This window comes from Dromiciops gliroides, chromosome 4 (assembly GCF_019393635.1).
Source record: "Dromiciops gliroides isolate mDroGli1 chromosome 4, mDroGli1.pri, whole genome shotgun sequence".
Taxonomy (NCBI): domain Eukaryota; kingdom Metazoa; phylum Chordata; class Mammalia; order Microbiotheria; family Microbiotheriidae; genus Dromiciops; species Dromiciops gliroides.
This window is the reverse complement of record NC_057864.1, coordinates 263294937-263319606: the sequence shown is the minus strand read 5'-3', so window position 1 is coordinate 263319606 and position 24670 is coordinate 263294937. Positions and strand designations below refer to the sequence as shown.

At 39.1% G+C, this 24670-nt stretch overlaps 1 protein-coding gene across 2 annotated transcripts in view; it reads left to right on the top strand.

The window, feature by feature from the left end:
- The window catches only part of ADGRF5 (adhesion G protein-coupled receptor F5), a 136987-nt gene extending 112894 nt beyond the window's left edge, over window positions 1-24093 (top strand). For both annotated transcript variants that reach the window (XM_044003872.1, XM_044003873.1), the window contains exons 13-21: window positions 328-540; window positions 2634-2789; window positions 6446-6654; window positions 11885-12064; window positions 14231-15625; window positions 17154-17195; window positions 17300-17359; window positions 18222-18306; window positions 20974-24093. In XM_044003872.1, the coding sequence (XP_043859807.1) occupies window positions 328-540; window positions 2634-2789; window positions 6446-6654; window positions 11885-12064; window positions 14231-15625; window positions 17154-17195; window positions 17300-17359; window positions 18222-18306; window positions 20974-21053 (2420 nt within the window). In that variant the 3' untranslated portion in view covers window positions 21054-24093. The remainder of the gene's footprint in view (window positions 1-327; window positions 541-2633; window positions 2790-6445; window positions 6655-11884; window positions 12065-14230; window positions 15626-17153; window positions 17196-17299; window positions 17360-18221; window positions 18307-20973) is intronic.
- The last annotated feature ends 577 nt before the right edge of the window (window positions 24094-24670 follow it).

Below are 24670 nucleotides of genomic sequence, written 5' to 3'. Positions count from 1 at the left end.
CACACTGTGGCTTCATGGTTCAAATAAGGAAATGCATGGTATCCCAAAGGTCTTAGTGAAGCTTTAAGCTATGAAAGCTTTAAGTTTCCATAGCTTAAAACTTCACTAGTCCTTAGGGACATCATGTATGAGTGAAATTATTTGTAAAGTGTTATGTAAATGTCAGCTTTCATAACAACAGTCTAGTAAAATGGACATGTATCTTTACTCCTAAATTTATCCAATGGGATATGATCCACATTGATAATAGATATTATGAAATGACTCTAGTATAAGAATGATTGAATGGATGTTTTTAATAGCCTATCACTGCTTCCTTCCATCCAGGAGTTTATCACTGCATATTTAGATATAAGAGCTCATACAGCATAGCCACAAAGAACATTACCGTTTACCCGTTGCCCCTGAAACACGACATCCTGCTTGATCCTTTGGAAGCTGACATTCCCTGTGGAGGCATCTGTCACTTACAGTGCTGTGTAAATGAGGCTGTAAACTACAGAGTTACTTTCCAAATTGATGGCTTGTCCTTTCCTGCTGGTAAGAGCAACTGCTACGTCATCTGATCATACTGCTTCATGCATGTGGATATAGGCAAGACACAGAGATAATGGTAAGACACCAAGGGAGGTGGGCGAAAAGAACAACGACAGCAGGTTCTGTGATCCTGGGCTACCACCCTATTTTTCTTCATACCTATATGGAATCAAGGCCAGAATATCCATGTCATTAATGGTCATCCCTGCATGCCTCTCTCTCATCTCTAGGCAAATCTTTGTCACTGGAGGCTTGTGGGGCATAGAGAAATTCCCAAGAGTCAATTTAGGGGATTGCCTCTATGTGCTTTAGTGTGTCTATCTATAAAATGATGGGTGTTGCATCGGATAACTTTCCTGGTCCTGTGGGTTCTAAAATCTTATATCTCTAAAGGTTTCTAATGGGAAAATCTCTCAGATCGTCAGGAAGGCCATTTATTTGTTCACCAAGTATAGAACAATTGTTTTGCATTTCTCATTCAATCAACGAGCATTGATTTAGCACCTACTACATGCCAGACAGTGCTAGATGCTGGGTACACAAAGGCAAAGAATGAAGAAATCCTTACTTTCCCCATTTGATGAGAAAGGATATAATGAAGCCTGAGGTTCAGAGTTTAAAATTGATTTGGGGAACAAGATATATATGTATAGAATAGTAAGAAATTATACAAAGCTGTAAGTGAATAAGTACCTTATTAATAATAATATAATTAGTAATGATCAACTGATAATAATTAAACTTAATTTATATTATTAGGATGGTCAATTAATAATTATTTATAATGATCAATTATTAATAATCAATTATAATTACATAACAATGTATAATGCATAATAGTATAATACAGGGTGGGCCAAAATAATGAATATTTAATCATTCTTTTTAAAATATTATTTTATAATACCATAGCATCATATGTAGTGTATATATAGGAAATTGATTTCTATTATGTATGAAAAATAAAATCTCATAAATGGTAAAAAATGTAGAAAAAATAATTTTCAAAAACTTATTAAAACATAAGACCCCTTCATGACTTTTGGCCCACCCTGTATAATAACAATATATAATAAATAATATTATTAATAGTCAATGGTAATAAAATAATAATAAAAGCAAAATACTTGACAAATATTCTCTCATTTTATCCTCATAACAAGCCCAGGAGTTAGGTATTATTATTGTTTCCATTTTTCAGATGAGAAAATTGAGGTAGAAAGCATTTAAGTGATTTACCCAAGGTCACACAGCTAGTAAGCATCTCAGGTTAGATCTGAACTTGGGCATTCCTGACTCAATGCCCAGTACTCTTTCTACTTTACCAGGTAACTATAGAAAATATAAATAAAATTAAAAATAAATAGAAAATAAATGTTATTTGACTACAATGGGACTTTATGTAGGAGGTAGGAATTAACAGACCCCTTAAATATGGAACCATAAATAGAAAATCAGACTTGGAGTCAAGAAAACCAAAGTTTAAAACGTACCTCTAAAACATAGTAGCTCATGATCACAAGCAAGTTTCTTAATCTCTCAGGATCTAAGGTACCTCTCTGACTCTGAAGGAATATCTTAAGAACTGGAATGGGACCTTCATTTGACAGATGAGGAAACTAAGGCCCTGAAATGTTATGTGACTTGCCCAAGGTCATATAGGCATGAGAAGTTGGATTCAAACCCAGATCCTTTAACTCCAGCAATCTTTCCACTATACTCGATGATTTACTTCTGTAGAAGGAATTTCTGCCCCAGAAGTTCCCACCACCAATGAAATCATCCATCCCAAATTCCCCAACCTCTCCCCACCCACCACAGAAAAAAGTGATTCAGTTAAGGCAAAAGGATAGAAAGGAACATTGCAATAGAACAGAGAGTATAAGTTTTGGTTTGGAGTCAATAATGGGCACATTCCTGGGATAATGAGGGGAATGACCTGGTTATAGCAAGCTTTTCTCATTAGAGAAATGGCTAAATCTCATCCACCTGGGGTAGTGGGGTGCTATTGGAGGAAGACATGGTGTTAAAGAGGAACAAACCCCTTTCGTGTTTAAGGCTCCACTGTGAACCTCTGTAAATCTCCTTTTCTTTAGTAAAAGAAGCTCAAGGAAATAGAGTCTGCTATGAATACAGTTTAATTGCAAACACAACTGCCTGGTGTTCCAAAACAGTTCAGGCATCTTGTATCTTCATTAACTCATTCAATGAATCAGTCCAGAGTGAACCACTGACACTTCGCCTGGTTTCCGGTAAGGGCTCATTTCATTCCTTGTCCAAATTGCAGCCAGGTCACCCAGAGCCAACATCTCATCACTTCTATAATGCTGCCGAAACATCAATCCAAATGCTGCTTTTCTATTAACCCTTTTGTTGCCTAGTATAGTATGTTGTATGTGGTGGGCACTTAATACAATGATTAATCAATGGATGGATGGATAGATGGATGGATGGATGGATGGATGGATGGATGGATGGATGGATGGATGGATGGATGGATGGATGGATGGATGAGTGAATGAATGAATAAATGTAGCTGGTGCTGAGCTGAAGCATTCTATTGATAGAAGATTTTTGGTGAAGAAAGCAACCTACCAACTTTCCCAATTATTGTGATCAGGGCTCACAGAAAATCACCTGTTATTCAGGAAATAGATAAACTTTCTTCTAACTCCATCCCAACTGAACATAGTAGGTAACCATTCTTTCCATCCACCCTCTATTCACAAAGTCATTAATGAGTCAGTGTCTTCTTAAGATCATGCTATCATCCTTTTTTTTTTCAATCTGTTGGGATGGGAGTGGAGGATAGAAAGCATGATACAGTAAAAATAATGTTGGATTTGAAGTCAGAGGTCCTGAGTTCAGGTCTTGCCTCTGTAGCTTACTGCCTGTGGGACCTTGGACATATCATTTAATTTCTCTGAGCCTAAGGTTCTTTAACTATATCTTTTCCCATCCTGTCAACCCCCCTTCCTATCTTAAAGATGAAATGGCCTTTCTCCCTGACATAGCTCATGTCTTCCATCCCCTCCAGTCTCCTCTACATCTTTGCTTCATTGAAAATTCCCTCTGTTTCTCTATCTAAATTATTTTGTTTGCAATTGATACTTTTCTGGGTGACAGCACTCAGTAATAGAAGGAGCACTTGCCTTAAAGACAATAGACATGAGTTTAAATTCTAGATTTACCACTTACTTTCTGAGCAATACCCTTCTCCTTTTTAGGTTTCCAAAATGAGGCAATTAAAGGGAGTGACTTCTCAAGTCATTTCCAGTTCTAAGTCTGAAGTTGTAAAAATCTTTTAAAATTCAATATTCTTTTTTTATTATGAAGTTGACAATTATCCACAAATGCAAGCATTTCAAAGTACAAAGAAGAGCATGAAAGGGGCTTTTGATAAGAAACTATGAACTTTTGTTGCATAGTTTGTTTTTAATTATATGTGCAAACATATAGAGATGCATACTTTCTCTTTTCAGCCTACAAACCAATTTTCTAGAAAGAGCAGTTTACAGTCACTGTCTCTACTTACTACTCAACCCTTTGTAGTCTGAATCTCATCCCCATCACTGAAACTGCTCTCTTTCTCAGGTTTGAAATGACCTATTAACTAACTGTCAGATCCAATGACTTTTTCTCAGCCTTTAGCATTTCTGCTTGGGGTGACATTACATACCATGCCCACTTGCTTGATGCTTTTTACCCCCTTTGTTTCTAGAACACTCTTCTATCTCTCTTCATTCTCCTTCTGCCTCTCTGATGGCTGCTTTTCATTCTCCTTCGTTTCAACAGAGTTCAGTCACACAGCACCATGACCCCATTCCCTCCTTCCCTCCTGCCCTCTCTTGCCCCAAGTTTTTGTGCAGACTCTCTTCACTCACCTATCTACCCGAATGGAATATTCTCTGCCCAAATATTTGATGATTTGATTCCTTCCTTTCAAAGCCTAGCTCTGATTCGAGCTTCTCCATGAAACCTTCTCTGATTGGACCACATGAAAATGATCCCTTTTCATCTTTTTACAGGACTTTGTTTAGGTCAGCTAGGTGGTGCAGTGGATAGATCACTGGCCCTGGAATCAAGCATACCTGAGCTCAAATCTCACCTCAGATACTTACTAGCTGTGTGACTCTGGGCAAGTCACTTAACCCCAATTGCCATCTCCAGTCATCCTGATATATATCTTGCCATTGGACCCAGAAGGCTGTGGAGGAGATAATGAGGTTGTTGACCTTGTACAGCCCTCCCTTACTTAAATTCAATTCACTGCAAGTTATGACATCACACTGACATAATGGTTTTCTTCCAGAACGGAGGACAAAGACTAGCAACACTTTGTTTAGACCCCTTATTTCCCCTTTTTTGCATTCTTCTTATATTGATTTTGTGTATATATCCCATGTCCCTTAAGATTTAATTTCCTTGAGGACAAGGATTTGTTATTATTTATCTCAACTCAATTTAAAACATTTATGAAGCATCTTCTGTGTGCAATGTGCTGAGGGTACAAAGACAAAAATTAAGAAGTCCTTGGAGTCTAGGGGCATACATCCCTCCAGAGATACAGCAAACATCTAGACAAGAAAATACAAAATAACTTTAGGAGGGGGGAGACAGAGACAGAAAGGGAGAGGGGGGAAAGAGGGAGAAGGAAAGAGAGAGAGGGAGAGAAGGACAAAGAGAGACAGAGACAAAGGGACATGGAGAGGGGGAGAGGGAGAGGGAAGGGGAGGGAGAGAGACAGAGAGTGAGGAAAAAGAGAGGGGGAGGGAAGAGAAAGGGAGAGAGGAAGAGAGAGAGAAGAAGAGAGAGGGAGGGAGGGAGGGAGGGACGGAGGAAGGGGAGGGGAGGGGAGGGGAGGGAGCTACAAATGCACTTAACAAATATAGGGATCGGGAAGAGATTAGGACCCGTTTTGGTTTTGTCTTTGTGATGAGGGTCATGTTCAGAGTTAATAGTGGCTAGAATCCATATAGGATTTTAAGGTTTGCAAAGTCTTTTATAAATATTATCTCATTTTACCCTCTCAACAATCCTGGGAGGTAGATGTTATTATGATACTCATTTTATAGCTGAGGGAACAGGCAAACAGAAGTTAAGTGACTTGCTCAGGATCACACAGTGATAAGTTTCTGAGGTTGAATTTGAACTTGGGTGTTGCTGACTGCAGACCCAACACTCAGTTCACACAACATCCAGCTACCCTTCTTGTCTCTGTTGGACTGAATAAGAATTTTGGGAGCTGCTTCTACCCATACAGTGGTCCAGCACTAGGAGGACTTGCATTTAGGCATGACACAGTAAGCCCTGAATGCACTCTTAGCCCTCCCTCCACTCTGTAACAGCAACAGAGGGAGGGAAAAATGAGCACTAAAACCTTGCCTTGTCATACTCAAAACTCCAGTGGAACCCTGGTGCCTAGCAGAGTGCCTTACACATTTGTTGTTGTTGTTGTTGTTGTTCAATCATTTCAGTTGTGTTTGACTCTTCATGTCTAACTCTCCTACTGGAGCTTTTCCTGGAAAAGATGCTGGGGGGGGAGGGGGGTGTTGCCATTTTCTTGTTCAGCTCATTTGATGGATGAGGAAACTGAGGCAAACAAAGTGAAATGACTTGCCTGGGGTTACACACCTAGTAAATGTCTGAGGCTGGATTTGAACTCAGGAAGATGAGTCTTCCTGACTACAGGACCAGGACTCTTAGAATGGATTGGAGCTTGAAGAAAGATGAAGATTCTAAGAGGAAAGGATGAGAAGAGAGCACTCACAGTGCCTAGCACATATAGCAAGAGTATAATAAATACTGAATGGAATTGAAATGTACTGACAAATATCACTACTTTACCAAAGACCATTCCTATTATCTATTCTTTTTCCCCCATGGCTTCATTTTCTTTCCACTTCAGAAAAGAACATCACCTGCCAAGATCCCATCATAGGCAATGGTGAGCCAGGGAAGATGATTCAGAAATTGTGCCAGTTTTCAGCCGTTCCTAACAAGTCCAACCATCAAGTGGGTGGGACCATCACTTATATATGCGAAGGTTCCACATGGAAAGTAAAGAGCAACAACTGCATTGCTGCACCAATCAATAATCTGCTTGGCCGGACAAAGGTAATTCTCCAATGTTTATGCATGTCATCCGCATGTGTGTGCATGTATGTATGTGTGTATGTGTGTACACACATTCCCATATTATAGATAACATTCTATATAATAATTATATTTATAATTATATAATTAATCATTATATAACCATGGATTATATAATTATGTCCATATATTCATATATACTTATATAAGATTATTATATATCACATCCCATCATATCATGTTAATTGTATATTCATTCTTATATATATTATATATTATATTGCCACATACATAATATCCCCATATCACATGTAATGTCATTATATTATATATGATATACTAGATATTTGGTGTATTAAACATGATGTGATATATTGTATATTATATTATAAAGTATATGTATATGTAAATATAATAGAAACTCTTTTACTACATCTGGAAAAGCCTTGGCAAAAGTTCCCTGGAAGGAGGAAAACCTGCTTGATCCATTCTTTTTTTTCATTTTAATGTTTCTTGATAACATTTATTTCAATATCACCTGCAGTTCCAAATACATCCCTCACCCTCCACAACCCAAAGTCACATGCTGTAACAAGGAATAACAGACAGACAGATGGAGAGAACCATTTAGCAAAACTAACCAACATATTCACCAATTTTGATAGTATGTGCAATGCTCTGTATAGTACTCTAACTCTACAAAGAAGAGAGAGAGGTATATTTTTTTCAATCTCTTTTCATGATCAGTCTTTGTCATTATAATTACCCAGTATCTTCTTGTTCTTGTAGATTTTTTTGCTTCCATTTTGGTATCCTTGATGTATTTTCTTCTTGTTTTTTCTTACTTCTCTTTGCACCAGTTTATAAAGGTCTTTTTATACATGTCTGTACTCCTCATTTATTCAGGTGCCGTGATTTCCATTACATTTATAGGCCACAATGTGATTAATCATTCCTCATACTATGGGTATTCCCTTTGTTTCTAGTTTTTGGGGTTTTTTATGACTACAGACTATGCTCCTATAAATATCATGGTGCACATGGGACCTTTCTTTCTGTCTTCATTATGTAGTCAGTTCATGAGGCTCAAAAATTTTGCCTTTAAAAAAACCTGGGGGGCAGCTAGGTGGCATGGTGGATAAAGCACTGGCCCTGGATTCAGGAGGACCTGAGTTCAAACCTGGCTTCAGACACTTGACACTTACTAACTGTGTGACCCTGGATAAGTCACTTAACCCTCATTGCCCCACACCAAAAAAAAAAAAATCTGAAGGATAGATAATGTTTAAAATGCAAATAACTAATATGAAACTATGTGACCCATTAGAGGATTGTCTTGGGAGAAGAGAGGCTCACTGTTGGTGTGACCTTGAAATATTTCTCAGGCTCTTAGTGTGTGGCCTTTCTACCCTTTACAAACCCAATAGGATAAGATCCCTCCTTCTTTCAAATCTAATCAGATTCATTCCTGATATGTCCCCAAAGACAGCTCTATTCCAGGAAAGGTTCTTTTTATCACAAACATGCTGTAGACCTATTCTTCCAGTTTGGGGGAGAAATAAAGAAAATTGCCTCTCAGAATTCAACTATATAGACCAGCTCAGAACAATTTTAATAAAATTACTCCTAGTTGGATATGTCAGCATACATTTTTATAATGAAAAGAATGTTGTACTTGGAAGCAAAGAGAGTCATGGGCTAGAATCTGACCTCTATTATATATTAGCTGTGTGATTGCTAGAAAGTCACTTAACCTCTCTGAGGTTATTTAACCTCTCTGAGCCTCTGTTTCTCATCTGTAAAATAGAGATTATAGTAATAGAGTCAGTACCTCCCAGGGCTGTTTGTGAGGGTCAAATGAAATTATGCATGCAAAGTACTTTACCCACCTTGAAACACTGTATAGACACTAGCCATTATACTTATTTAGACCAGAGCTAGGATGTCATCAGTATTAATTCCATAGGAAAAGATACTCTAGTTGAAGAAACTCCTTCCAACAATGCAGATCAGCAGCTATTTTACAATTTACAGCATTCTCAAGTATCCTGGGGTTTTGTTGTTGAATCGTCTTGGTCACATCTGACTCTTTGTGACCCCATTTGGGATTTTCTTGGCAAAGATACTGGAGGGGTTTGCCATTTTTTTCTCCAGCTTATGTGACATATGAGGAAACTGAGTCAAATAGGGTGAAATTACTTGTCCAGGGTCACTGAGTTAGTAAGTGTCTGAGGTTGAATTTGAACTCATGAAGATGAGTGTTCTGACTCCAAGCCTAGTGCTCTGTCTACTCTGCCACCTAGATTAATTGACTTGAATAGGATCACACACCCAGGATGTATCAGTAGGAATTAAATCCACCTTAATTAAATTAGTTTAAATTCATCCAATTCCTGATCCTAACACTCTCCCTGTTGCCACTTACAAGTTGCTGATACTGTACCCGTCTTCTTCCTTTCTACATTCATTACCCTATTTCAGTGCCTCAACTTTTCTCACTCCAACTATTGAAACTGCCTCCTTACTGAACTCTCCTTCACATGTCTCTTCCACAGAGCCACCAAACTGAAATTTCCCAAAACACAGGTCTGGCCATGCCACTTCTTACTTGATAAACTCCAATGAATCTCTGTTACTTCTAGGATCAAATATAAACTCCTCTGTTTGACATTTAGAGCACTTCATGAACTGCCCTCATTCTGCTTTTCCAGCCTTAATACAAATTGCCCAAACTATTATGGGCAGCTTATGTGATACAGTGGATAGAAGGCCAGGCCTGGAATCAGGAAGACCTGAGTTCCAATCCAGTCTCAGACACTTACTAGCCGTGTGACCTTAAGCAAGTCACTTAACCCTGTTAGCATCAGTTTCCTCATCTGTAAAATAGCTGGAGAAGAAAAAGGCAAACCACTCTAGTATCTTGGCCAAGAAAACCCTGAATGGGGTAATGAAGAATAGAGCACAACTGAAACGACTGAATAACCACAACCAAACAATCAATCATGGGGCAGCTAGGTGGTACAGTGAATAGAGCACAGGCCCAGGATTCAGGAGGACCTGAGTTCAAATCCGGCCTCAGACATTTAACAATTACTAGCTGTGTGACCCTGGGCAAGTCACTTAACCCCAATTGCCTCACCAAAAAAAATCAATCAACAAATATTTATTAAGCACCTACTATGTGCCAGGTGCTGGAGATATAACTATTAATTTTTAAAATCATAAAATAACATACACTTTGGGTGGAATATACTGTATATAAAATTCAAGATCACAATACAAAGTGATCTCAATCCTCTCTAAACTAGTACTACAGTATTCTGTAGATATATTGTCACTGATAACAGGACCTACTGAAAGCAAATGTTCATAACTAATGCAAAAGTGGACCGTTTAATGAAACAGTTTGTACACAATGAGAGTATGAAATACTTCCTTCAGTGAAAAAAAAATTTAAATTTCTACTGGCAAAGGACTTTATATCCCCTTCATTTACTCTACAGTCTAGTCAAACTGGCCTTTTCTTAGATCCTCACTCATGACAATCCATTAACCATCTCCTCTAATTGTTTCCTGTGCCTAGAAGGCACTTCCTCTTCATTTCATTCCTTTTCATTGCATTCACTTCCATTTCAGACAATCCCAAGTCTCCTTCAAAACTCATTTCAAGCATGACCTTCCATGTGAGACCTTTCCTATCTCCCCAGTTAGCAGTTCACTCTCATCAAAAATAGTTTGTACCTATATCCCTATACATGTGCATGTTGTCTCTCCCATGGAATGTAAGCTCTCTGAGGGCAGGAACTATTGCCTCTGTATCTTCAGTACCAAGTACAGTGGTTGGCACAAAATAGAGGCTTAATAAATGTTTGGTGATTGATCACCATTGTTGTTATTATCAGAGAGACAGTGTGGTTTAGAGGATAGAGGACCAACTGGACTCTGTGTTCAAACCGTACTCTGTCCCATGCTGACTACATGACTTTGGGCAAGTTATTTAATCTGTTTTAATACTCTTTTAATACTCTTAATTCTAGAGCAGGTGCTACTCTACATTGGTAATGGGAATTAACTTATCAGAAACTACCCATGTCACTAAAGTAATGATTTCATACCAAGAAAAAATGAAAGGAAATTATTATTTTTGTTTTGTTTTGTTTTGTGGGGCAATTAGGGTTAAGTGACTTGACCAAGGTCACACAGCTAGTAGGTGTGAAGTGTCTGAGGCTGGATCTGAACTCAGGTCCTCCTGAATCCAGGGCTGGTGCTTTATCCACTGCGCCACCTTGCTGCCCCCCAAAATTATTATTTTTAATCAAACAGATAACTCAATCCATCGACAAATATTTGTTGAGCTCCAGCTATGTGTTAGTGTGCTAGGTAAGGTGGGGGAAAAAGAGAAATGGAAGTGTATGTCTTCTTGCCCTTAGGGAATTTTTGTCCAGATGAGAAGATTAAACAAACATAAAAATATTAAATAATTACAGATAAGTAATGAATGAGTGCAACATAAAAATAATCTCACAAAGACATGTCTAATAGAATTTAATTTTTAAAAAAGTCTATCACCATATGAGAGATATCTGGGAAGTCTTCATGAACAGAAAGAATTTAAGCTGAGTTTCAAGGCATGAACAAAGTCTGAACTGAATATATAGAAGAAAGTTTCTAGACAATGAGCAGATCATTTTGATTGAAGGGGAGAGCAGTTGGAGGTATATCTGGAAAAATTTGGTAAAAGGGATTGTGGGGGACCTGGAATGACAGGATAAGGAATTTGAACTTATTCTATAGACCAAAGATTCTTTACTTGGACTCCATGAACTTCATTTTTTAAAATATTGTGATAATACTACTTCAATGTAATTGCTTTTGTTTGTAGTCCTGTATATTTTAGGAACTTAAAAATATTATTTTGAGAGGAAGTCCATAGACTTCACCAGATTGCCAACGGGGTTCATGACACAAAAAATGTTAAGAACCTCGGCTTTGACAATGGGGAGCCATTGAAGGTAGTGTGGGAGTGTGTGATATGATCCAAAAAATGCTTTTGGAGGCTTAACCCAGCATGATGTATTGTAGGGATGGAGGGTAAAACTGTAAGCAGGGTGAACCAGTTAGGAGACTAGTTCAGTAATCTGAGCAGGACAAATAAAGAGTCTGAGCCGGGATTGGTAGCAGTGGGCATGTTAAACAGAGGCTTTGTGAAGAAATATGACTTGTTCATTAACTGGCAACTTTTCTCACTTAGGCTTTACTTTTGGGCCCTGAGCAAGAAGAGAAGCTCTCAACTTACCTTGAGGATCTATCCAGTAGTACCCGGCAGGTGCAAAATGAGATCAAATCATCCCCTGAAAACCTGAAGGCCATTATTACCATCCTAGAACTACTGTCAACAGTCCCAGCTGAAGTGAATACAGATATGATGATAGTAAGTTAAGCTTACAAACTCTGAGAGCTTTGTTTTCATGTCCCCAATCCATATGGAATGCTTGCTTCTATCAATTAGGTAGCAGTGTGGTACAGAGAAATGAAGTCTGAGGTGCTGGGTGAAAATCCTGTCTTTCCTAGCAGCTTATTACCAGTAAGACCTTGGAAAAGTCATTTCTATTCTATTGGCCTCAGTTTCCTCATCTGTACATAGATGATACCTGATATCATCAGGTATCATCAGGCACTGTGCTAAGGGAAGCTAGATAGAGCACCAGGTCTGGAGTTAGGCATTTACTAACTGCATGACCCTGGGCAAGTCACTTAACCCAGTTTGCCTCAGTTTCTTCATCCAAAAAAAAAAAAAGAACTGGAGAAGAAAATGGCAAACCACACCATTATCTTTGCCAAGAAAACCGCAAATGAAGCCATAAAGAGTCAGACAAGAGGGCAGCTAGGTGGCACAGTAGATAAAAAGCACCACCCCTGGATTCAGGAGGACCTGAGTTCAAATCTGGCCTCAGACATTTGACACTTACTAGCTGTGTGACCCTGGGCAAGTCACTTAACTCTCATTGTCCCAGTCAAAAAAAAAAAAAGAGTCAGACATGAGTGAAATGGCTGAAAAACAGCAAAGCTAAGTGCTTCGCAATTATCTCATTTCATCCTTACAACAATGTGGGAGGTAATTATTATTAATAATAATAATAACTGATATTTATATAGCACTTACTATGTGCCAAGCATTATGCTAAGTTCTTTGCAATTATTATCTTATTTGATCCTTACAACAACCCTGGGCGGTAGGTACTAGTAGTATCCCATTTTGCAAATGAAGAAACTGAGGCACAAAGAAATTAAGTAACTAGCCCAGGGGCACACAGACGGTAAGTATCTGAGGCAGGACTTGAAGTCTAGGTTTTTGGACTCCTAAGTCTATTACTCTAAAATTCACTATGTTCCTACTATGATTGGGAGTCAAAGCAAGCAAGTAACCAGCCATGCCAAGACAATCTATGTGGAGATGTTGAAGCTCATGGACTTTGCAAAGACAAAGTGTCACATTTGAGGATCACAAGGGAAAGGACAGAGCTCATGAACAGGGAAACAAGTTGCATCATACTTGAGGTAAAGAGAGCCTTAACATACCTAAGAGGAGAGGAGAGAACTAGTTATCAAGGGACTTGATGGGGTATTTTAGTTCTAATCTTCTAATTCTTCACTATTTCTTCTACCTCCATTTCTTTCTTTTTTTTCTCCTCCTGACCCCAAGGCAATGAGGGTTAAAGGACTTGCCCAGGGTCGCACAACTAGTAAGTGTCAAGTGTCTGAGTCCTGATTTGAACTCAGGTCCTCCTGAATCCAGGGTTGGTGCTTTAGCCACAGTGCCACCTAGCTGCCCCCTACCTCCATTTTCTTCTTCTCACTTATCACTGACTCAAAAAATTTCAAGGTTCTTATCCTGGTGTCCATGGACCCTCAAAAAAGTCTGTGGTTAGATTTCAGGTTGTTTGTGAACTCAGAAGGGAAAAAATATTTATTTTGATATAATTGTTTTTCTATGTAATATTATAAATGTTATTTTGCACTTAAAAATGTAATTCTGAGAAGGGTTCCGTAGGTTTCTCCAGCCTGCCAAAGGGCTCCGTGACAAAAAAAAAGCTATGAACTCTGGTTCTAGAGTAATGTTCTTTTTCTTCCTAACTGTGTATTCATTTGAATTGAAGTCCAGTTATCCCTTCCACATAGTTAGGGTTAGGGGTATGGCACACCTGCAATTTGGAAAATCTACATAAATTTTTGTCCCTCCCTTTGTACCGGAGAAGTCTGAATGATTATGTTGATATTATACACTACTATACATATATTTTATGCATTTCTGAGTTTCTAAACTTTATCTATGTCTTCTTCTGGTGTTTACATGTCATTTACGGCTTCCATAAAACTCCCCCCAAATTCCCACTTAATTTCTTATGCCAACCCACAATGATGAGGAAAGTTGAGATGTGGGAGGGACGACTGTATTTGTTAAGGACCTATTATATACTATACATTGTAGTGGGTATTGAGGATAGAAATTTAAAAACTAACCCATGCCTGACTTCGAGAAGCTTACACTCTGCTGTGCTGTTTTTGTTCACAAGACTGTGCTCTATCTCTTTTGCAGGATGTGCTCTCTACAGTCAATATCATTCTTAGTAAACCCATACTGAGTACCTGGCAAGTTCTGCATCAGCAACAGGCCAATGAAAGCTCTCGATTATTGGATTCTGTGGAGAGATTCTCCAGAATGCTGCAAGAGAGAATCAGTGATATCCCTTCTGTCACTCAACCCAATGTGCAAATGAGGGGCCTCATGATTATGACTGGACATGTGACAGACTACGACCAGCACTTTCTCTTTCCCAATTCCAATCTCTGGGGCCAGGTAATCATCGACAGGCATCAGATAGAAAGCCTGAAGCCAAATTCATCCATTGTCACAGTGGCATACCCAACACTAAAAGCTATCCTGCCCCAGAGTGTCCAGGACAGGAACTTTGTGAATGGCTTGGTGATGACAACCACCGTGAGCCATGGTGTAACAACACCATTCAAGATTTCAATGAAGTTTAAGAAAAATGACTTGTCATTGGTGGCACCCCAATGTGTCTTCTGGAACTATAGCCTCTCCAACTATACAGGGGGATGGGACAAAAGTGGGTGCTATGTTGAACAAATAAAAGAGGACAGTGTCTTCTGCACCTGTAATCACTTAACATCATTTTCCATTCTCATGTCCCCCGATTCTCCTGACCCCAGCTCCCTCCTAAAAATACTGCTGGATATAATTTCTTATATTGGTCTAGGTTTTTCCATCTTGAGTCTAGCAGCCTGTCTCGTTGTTGAAGCTTTTGTCTGGAAATCAGTGACCAAAAACCGGACCTCTTATATGCGCCATGTTTGTATTGTGAACATTGCAGCTTCTCTCCTGATTGCTGACTCTTGGTTCATTGTATCTGCTGCCATTCATGACCAGCGCTACCTATTCAGTGAAACAGCTTGTGTGGCTGCCACCTTCTTCATCCACTTCTTTTACCTCAGTGTCTTCTTCTGGATGCTGACCCTGGGCCTCATGCTTTTCTACCGCTTGGTCTTTATCCTACATGACACGAGCAAGTCTATCCAGAAGGCAATTGCCTTCTCCCTGGGCTATGGCTGTCCACTGGTAATCTCTGTCATCACAGTGGGGGTCACCCAGCCAAAGGATGTGTACATGAGGAAAAATGCCTGCTGGCTCAACTGGGATGATACCAAGGCCCTCCTGGCTTTTGTGATTCCTGCGTTGATCATTGTAGTGATAAATGTGACCATAACATTCGTGGTCATCACCAAAATCCTGAGGCCCTCCATTGGGGACAAGCCAAGCATTCAGGAGAAGAACAGTTTGTTTCAGATCAGCAAGAGTATTGGTGTCCTCACTCCCCTCCTAGGACTCACCTGGGGGTTTGGACTGGCCACTGTGTTCCAGGGAAGCAGTGCTGTGTTCCACATTGTATTTACCCTACTTAATGCCTTCCAAGTAAGTGCTTTATTGGAGGGAGCTGGGAGGGTGGGGAGGAGGTGGAACCACATTTTACTGTTGTAGCTTATTACTTTATTATGAGACTTATTGTGATTATTAAAAAATGACAGATATTTATGTAGTATTTTAAAGTTTACAGAGCATTTCACATACATTCTTACTGGACCTTCGCAACAACCCTTTGGGTAGAGGCAATTATTACCCTCATTTCATAGATGAGAAAACTGATGCTCAGAGAGGTTGTACTTCCAAGTAATATAACAAGTCAGGGACCAAAGCCTACTTTAAGCATAGGTTCTTCTTTTCTCCATTCCATTGTGATGCATTAATGACAAAACCAAAAACAATATTGGAAATTGGGAAGGAGTATAGTCCAGGGAAATTGTCTACCCCAAACTGCCAGAATCCCCAAACTCAGGAAGCCCAGAAGAATTCATTCTAAGAGCGTAGATTCATGCTCACTAGAAAGTTCCTTTTCTATTCATGTTACAGAAAAAGGAAACCCTTTCTCTTATCCAGGAACCTACCTTGCCAATGTATTTACAAATACCACCTAGGCCAATTTCATGATAAAACTGACCTATCTATCTATCTATCTATCTATCTATCTATCTATCTATCTATCTATCTATCTATCTATCTATCTATATGTATGTGTATATGTATGTGTATATGTATGTATATGTGTATCTATCTATCTATCTATATGTGGATGTACGCATGTGTGTATATATCACTTTTATGTTTGTAAAGCATTTTATATACCTTACCTCATTTGAGCCTCTGAACAACTCGATAAAATAGGCCCAAATTCAGAAAGCTTAAATAAATGGTTGGTCCAAGGTCACACAACTGAAAAATAAGAGGCAGGGTTTAAACTGAGACCTCCCTGACTTTAAGTCTAGTATACTATTCAGTATACCATGCTGCATTATTTGACCTGCCTCCAACACATACCAGCTAAACAACATTAAGCGTCATTTAACTTCTTTGTGCCTCAGTTTCCTTATCTGTAAAGTGGAGATAATGCTTACATTATTGCCTCACAGAGCTGTGAGGAATTTATATGTATGTAGTACATATATATATATATATATATATATATATATATACATGTTTATATTTATGTACATATATATAGAGACACATATACAATTATGTCTACACACATCATTTAGCAAACTAAAACACTATATCACTATCAGTTATTATTATCCCCAATTTACAGATGAAGAAACTGAAGCTCAGATGCTAAGTGATTTACCATGATCAGATGACTAGTAAGTGTAAGAGTCAGAACTTGAACCCAGGCCTCACTGATTCCAAATCTAGGATTCCACCCATTAAGCCACATTCATCTCTCTTCTTGGTGAAGAAAAATAAAGACTTTGAAAAAAGCAGCACTATGCAAGAGTACCTACCAATTAGCAGAAAATTCACAATGCCTCTATTGAGGCCATGCCTGCTATCCCCTTATAACTGAGGAAAAGCAAATCTATTTTTCAAATATTTTTTTTTCCTCTAGGGATTGTTCATTTTGTTGTTTGGATGCCTCTGGGACAAGAAGGTAAGTGCTCTAGTAATTAAACCCCCGAATTTAGTATATCCTGTGATGCTTAAGACTTTGTCTTGTTTAAGCAGTTCACTTGATGACTCTCTCAAACAATATAGGTACAGGAAGCTCTGCTGCATAAATTCTCCCTCTCCAGATGGTCTTCACAGCACACAAAGGTAAACTATGGAGATTTTTGTTTGCTTTTCACAGGTAGCCCCAAGTGACTAGTGGCCTAGTAGAGAGCTAAGCCATGGCTTTGATCCATGAAAACAGATATTATAGGATCCCCCAAAACAGTCTTTTCAATTAACAAGCTTTTATTAAGTACCTACTAAGTTCTAAAGGCTGTGCTAGACACTAGGGGTACAAAGACAAAAATGAAAGTCTCTGCCCTCAAGGAATTTACACAAAAATCAATGAACAAGATAATTGCTTTAGCCACCCCTGCCCCCCATTTCTTTGGTCTATGTAAGCACAGCCACTGAGTTTTAATTAGTATGAAATCAGGAGATATTTAGGCTGGGCTATCATGAATGTGGATAGCCTAAAACAACAATTTTAAATTTCAATTAAAATTAAATTGAATTTCAAATAAAATTAAATAATTTAGTCAAAATTAAGAAATCAATGTACTAAAACCCAAAGAATTAATTTGACCCATAACAGCAATAGTTCTTTCTAGAAAAACATATACATCAATATAATGTGCTAACCTTCATACACAAAGAGATTCCTGGTGGCCACTATCAATAAGAATTATTTCTCTAGTGTCTTATGATGGATGTCTGGTAACTGATGCTACACTTTTAAAAAAATTGAAAAGTATACCTATCCCCACTTTCTCTGCTAATCCCCCTTGTGACTAAGTATATATACATTTGCTTCTTTGGTGGTTGGGGCTAAGGATGCAGCTGGCCGAGGTTACTGAGCAGACAAAAGCTAACCCATCAGAATTCAACTCCGGACCTTGGCCTTACCAGTCTTGAGCTCTAAACAAAATCGCAGTGCTTCTAAATGATGCTTTTTTCTGCCTTCTAGTCGACATCTCTGGCTTCATCCACTCCTGTATTTTCCATGAGTTCTCCAATATCGAGAAGATTTAACAATTTGTTTGGTAAAACAGGTATGCAGTGACTTGTAGGTATTCTCAAGTTAGTTAAGCAGATGAGTTCCTTGTCTTGTGATAATTTCCTCGACACTTTTAGGACATTTATGTAAAGGGTAATGACTTTATTTGCCTAGGGGTGGGGATGGGGTGAGGGGCTCATTTAAAAAAAATCAGGTAAATGCCTAATTTAAAAATATCTAAGAGTTAATATGAAAGGAAATTCCAGTTATCAGTTATTTACAATGTAGCAACCCCCTGCCTCGTAGGCATAAAATAATGTCTTGGGATTCTACATATGATTTAAGAAAACTGTAACTTCAGCATCACAGCCACACACACACACACACACACACACACACACTGCTTCCTCCCAATTGATTCTACTTATAACCCGAAGGGCACTTCTGTGTTACATATTACATATTCATGTGAAAATCACCTTTGTAAGCTTCAGCGACATCCACTTTGAGCTCACTTAGATGATTGCCTCAAGAGGATCTGATTCTACAGCTTGGAAAAAATGACATGTATCCATCTGGGATCCATATTTCTGTTCAGGCTTGCAGTTTAGATGCAAACGTGAAAATCTGAATGCTCAACTTTTTCAAGATACACAAAGTAATCTGAGTTGCACAGGCTATAATGGCATTCCGAACATGTTCTGTCAAGATAAATGCTTAGTACTTTTATCCTGAATCAGGTCCTTTTCCAAAAAAGGAAGGACAAACAACAACATGGGTAGAGAGCATCTTCAGAACTCATTAATACCCCCCCTCCTCCTTGCATCTGACAAAATACCATTTGTTCCCAAGTCTAGGAAATTGCCAGTGGAGTTCATGCTGTGATGTTTTTTGGAAAGCAGGTCCTGGAAAAGCCTTTTATTGACAAATAGTTCTAGAGAGTGCAGTGTTTTCTATATACATTTTTGACGGATTATTTGTGTTGCTTTTTAAAAAGAGAGAACATCCAACCTTCTACTGTGCAAATAAACCATCCTCATAGGTTTAAATAGAAATGACTATGCTCTCTGAAGATATTACCAATAAAACACTTTGCCAATATAAAGGTATTCATTCATATGAGTAAGTACAGTCACTGGAAGCAAGGGAAACAAAATGGGTAGATTGTCCCATTTGATATTTAAAATGAAATTCAAGGAAATCTGTAAGTCAGGTCTGCACAGTTGCAAATATGCATATAATTTAGACCAAAAAGAAAACCATTGGGGCAGCTAGATATCATAGTGAATAGGGTATGGGCCCTGAAGTCAAGAGGGCCCAAGTTTAACTCCAGTCACTTATTAGTTGTATGACCCTAGGCAAGTCGCCTAACGCCAATTGTGAAAGAAAGAAAGAAAGAAAGAAAGAAAGAAAGAAAGAAAGAAAGAAAGAAAGAAAGAAAGAAAGAAAGAAAGAAAGAAAGAAAGAAAGAAAGAAAGAAAGAAAGAAAGAAAGAAAGAAAGAAGGAAAGAAAGAGAAAGAAAGAAAGAAGAAGGAAGGAAGGAAGGAAGGAAGGAAGGAAGGAAGGAAGGAAGGAAGGAAGGAAGGAAGGAAGGAAGGGACAGACTGACCAGACAGACAGAAAGAAAGACAGAAGAGACAAAAAGAAAAAAGAGACATACAGAAAGGCAGAAAGACAAAGACAGACAGAAAGGCAAAAAGACAGACAGACAGAGAGAAAGAAGGAAAACAAAATTTCCCACAAGCTTTTATTAGAATTATCCATATTAAATCTTGGTTTGAAAGTTGAATGTATGGATGTGGCTGTAGTCAAGACAGATTATGCAGGACAAGTCAAGAAGCTGCTAGAATTAATGGAAAATTCACATGACCAATGACTGCCTGAAGTTCCCTGGATATTTGCACAGAACTCTCTTCCATCATTTATTCCATTGGGGTTTTGGTGTTCTTTGGTGTTCAGTAATGACTATTACTTTGGTTTATGTCATCAGCAGTCACAAAGGGCCCCTCATGCAGTGATGGAAGCCTTGTTGGCTGTTGCAGTCCATGATTTTGATGGTAGGGTGGGCACTTTGTCCCTCCCCTCTCCAAACACACATGTGTGTCCTTGCACTCGACTCCAACTCCCATTCTCCCACCCAACCACCCACCTCACTCTCCCCTAGCAGTCCTTCTTCTGCATCCCTCCTTCACACTTCCACTTCTTCCCCAACCTTACCTGGATGTCCCCTTTTCCCTCCCCTCCCTTGTCTTTCCACTCTTTCCTTCTCACTCTCTAGTCCCTTCATCAATATCTGTCTAGGTCACAGAGACCAAAATGGGAAAAGGGTCAGCTCGGATCAAGCCTACCACTTACTGCAAGCATGGGAACTCCAGCCCTTCCTTTCCTGTGCATGTAGTGGCTTTGGATCAAGCTTGTGGGGGTGGCTAGCTACAATCAGAGCTTTGTAGAGATCTGGCTGCTCCTTGGCTGCTAGTGTGGCATGAAGTAGAGTTGGGGCTTTTCTGCTGCCATGCATGCTTGAGAGCAATACACTTGTCTCTGGTCTAGAGTATTCTGATGGTTGGGAGGAGCACCAGGATCCATCAACTTATATTAAGGCATGTTAGAGTTTGCCCCTCCATTAGAGCAGAGCTCCCCCTGGTGGGCAATATAGGAAGCACCTACTTTCCATCTTGAGAACATCTTTCTGACCAGAATTGTTTCTACTTTGTCTTATAGGAACATACAATGTATCGACCCCAGAAACAACCAGCTCATCCGTGGAAAACTCATCCAGTGCTTATTCTTTGCTTAACTGAAAATAGAAAACCAAATTTACGCGTCTTCTGGGAACAGTGGACTTTACCACTCCTTGACAAGATCCAGAAAGGGAGACACCTGCAAAATAGGCATCTGTGAGGCATCCTCTCCCTCAAGGCCTTATAGCACAGACTTTTGCACTAGGGAAGAGGCCACACTAAATTGTGTAGAGACTTTGACTGCAAGTTGTTTTATTGTTTACTTTTGACTTTTGTTCTTCTTTGGAATGATTCCCAATGTGTACAGTATTTAAATGATTGCATATGGTCCCCCAAACCGAGTTTCTTCTCTGGCTTGAATGTGAATTAAGGTCTTGCAGAGACATTGTCATGGTTCCCAATTTGGACGCAATGCTGTTTTTCTTTAAATAATAGGGTCTAAAGGGTTAACACACAAAAATTTGTCACCTTAATTTTTTTTTGTTTTTTAATCAAAGAGGACCTTATATTCCAGTGATAATTGTCCAAGGTGGGCTATTCATACACTGCAAACAGTGGAGATACCGGAAGAATAGAAGCTGAAAAATGAAAGGGAGACTCAGTTAAAGCTATTCCAAATCAGTTGCTGGTGCAGCCTGAGCAAAGCACAGAAAAATGGCGAGGAAGCAGGAAAGGTAGAAGGGAAATGACATTGCAAAAGATCATTTCATTTGGAATATCTAATTTCCCAGAAAAGGAGGAGAAATGTATGACTCCCCTAATAGCCTTTTCCTTGTGTTTTGAGGTTTTAGCTATGAAGAGAAAGAGGCAGGGGGAATTAGGAGAGTATTCCTTTGCAGACCCAAGCACAGAACTATAACTAAGGCATGGTGACTGGAGCTTTGTCCCAGGGTGAGAAATTTAGAGAATTCCTAATGCATCATCTCATGGCAGGTTTTCCTACCCATTCCCTTCCTGACCCCACTCCCAAGGTTATAGTTTCTTGTCTTTCCTCCCATTTCAGCAGCTTAGAAATCTTGTAACTTCCTTTCCTCAGGAGCTGTACACCAGGTGAGCATACCCCCTTCCCATTTGTCCCAGGTACAGAAATGACTAATTATAGCTTAGCCCAAGAAAAAACTAATTATTGGTCAAATTAAGTAAAGCTTGTAAGACAAGTCAGGTTGTTAAGTTTGCTCATTGAGACCTTTCTTTGAAATGTTTCCCCGTGATCTGGAATCTTCTGATTTCTAAATTATATCTATTGCACTGGAAATAAATTCATATTCTGATTATTTAAGAGCTTTAGCCAGGTACTTCTCTGTGCATTATATAATAGGTTTTCATAGTGTTATTGCTCTTTAGATGATGATGATGACGAATGATATAGGTGACAGTTTCTCTTGGTATATCCCACAGCAGTGCATTCTCTACCCTAGACCTCTCATCATTCATAGACCCGTTTGCATTAAGGTGTTTCATGTTGCTTAAGCTAATTAACTTCAACCCCTAAGAAAATCTTCCACAGGAGTTTTATTTTATATCTGGCTTCTCTATGCTCCTAATGACACTTCTGTTTGGTGGATGGAGCCTTTCCCGAGGTTTGGGAAATATTTCCCCCACCCTGTATAGACCCCATTTTAATGATTATCATCATCCATAAATATTTATTGAGACACTTGCCTTTTTGCCAGGCACAGTGCCTATATAGAATACATAAGGGTCCTACCCTTACCCTCTAAGAAGACTAGACAGATAAGTATAGATTTTCTTTTAATATTTCAGTTTTCTTTCATTTTCTTATTTAATCTTGGCCTTTCCTTTTATTTTCTCCCCCTTTATTTCTATATTTTCTCACAAGGTCTGGAGATGGAACAGGGAGGGCTGCCAAATTATGCTTAGCGTTTGGTGAACTCCTTATTTTTATCCAATCACAAAAATGCAGAAATTTACCCTCAAGTGCATCTAAAAGTTGCATAATAGATGGTCCAACTGAAGATTCCATGGCAAAGAATGCATTTAACAACCATGGCTTTGGAGTCGGAGAACCTTAGCTAAAATCTCAACTCTGACACTACTTATGTGACTTGGAGCACCCAGAGCTCTGTTTCCTCATCGGGAAAATGAGAGAATAAGATTTGATGGTCTTTAAGGTTCCATCAAGTTCTAAATCTGCGATCCTACTGTGTGATCCTATAATAAATGAAAGCAGCCTAAGAGGTCCAGATAGCCTGAACTTCCAGGGAAGTTTTCATTGTCATATACTTAGAGTTAGATGGTACCTTGTGAATCACCTAAGTTAGCCTCTTTGTTTTAAATATTAAAAAAGGAGGCCTCGAAGAAGAGGTTCGATGATGTGCCCAAGATCACACAGATAGTATTTCTGTGCTCCAAGGCTGAGAAGCTTTTTGGATGACTCTAGAACAAAGGATGCCTAACAAGGAGTGAAGTGGTAGGTTATTTTGCTCTGGAAACATGAAAAGAACTCAGATGATGCCTTCAACTAGAAAAAAGAGGAGCAGAAAAGATTCCCAGAAAAAAATTAGCTTAAATTCAGGGAAGGAAGCTGGCAAGTGAGGAAGACTGAACCAGGGTAGATGGTGATTCTCACATGTGGATTTTTTTTTTTTTTTTGGTGAGGCAATTGGGGTTAAGTGACTTGCGCAGGGTCACACAGCTAGTAAGTGTGAAGTGTCTGAGGCCAGATTTAAACTCAGGTCTTCCTGAATCCGGGGCTGGTGCTCTATTTACTACACCACCTAGCTGCCCATTCGCATCTGGATTTTTAATGGAAAGAGAAGGGAATCCCTAGATCTACATCCTGCTGTTAATTTTGTATACTCTGCTTCCACCAGCTTCAATGGAAACCCTAAAGAGATTATTGTGCCTCACAGTGTGAACAAGACTTGTGGAATTTCAGGAAATTTCAATAGGATTACATAGGATACGATACTGGCACCATGCCCAGACTCCTGAATGGAAGCACGTTCTCTGACTTCTACATGACAAAATGCATACACACACATATGCAAACACACACACACACATGCACTCCTTCAATGCACTCAAAAGTCACTCCTAAATTAGATCAAGAAATGCAGTTCCAGATTCCCCAGGGTAATAAAAGAAAAATATGATTTTCTGATTTCTCGGTGGTAGTCCTAGATGCAGAGGTCAGTCATTGATGTTTCCATTGGGTCCTTTATTTCCCAAGAAATCTCCAAAGAATTGAGGAATGAGATCCCCAATTCTATGAGTTCATGACAAGAGGCCTAACACATAGGAAAGCAGAGCTCCATGGCCGACCCTGTGGTGAACATTTTTCCTCTTAAAATGTTCAGGTGTACCATAGTAATCCTGAGGGATAGGCTAAGATGATCAATGGAGGATGTTAACTGAGAGATCTAGTCCACTTTATTTGCAGAGAGGGAGGGTGTTTGCTGTCTCTGTTTCTGCTCTCACTCTTGATAGGACCACCTGTGAAATCTCTAACAGATGTTTGAGAAATGAAAGTGAAGCTAACTTCTTCTTCTTCTTCTTCTTCTTCTTCTTCTTCTTCTTCTTCTTCTTCTTCTTCTTCTTCTTCTTCTTCTTCTTTTTAGTGAGGCAATTGGGGTTAAGTGACTTGCCCAGGGTCACACAGCTAGTAAGTGTTAAGTGTCTGAGGCCAGATTTGAACTCAGGTACTCCTGACTCCA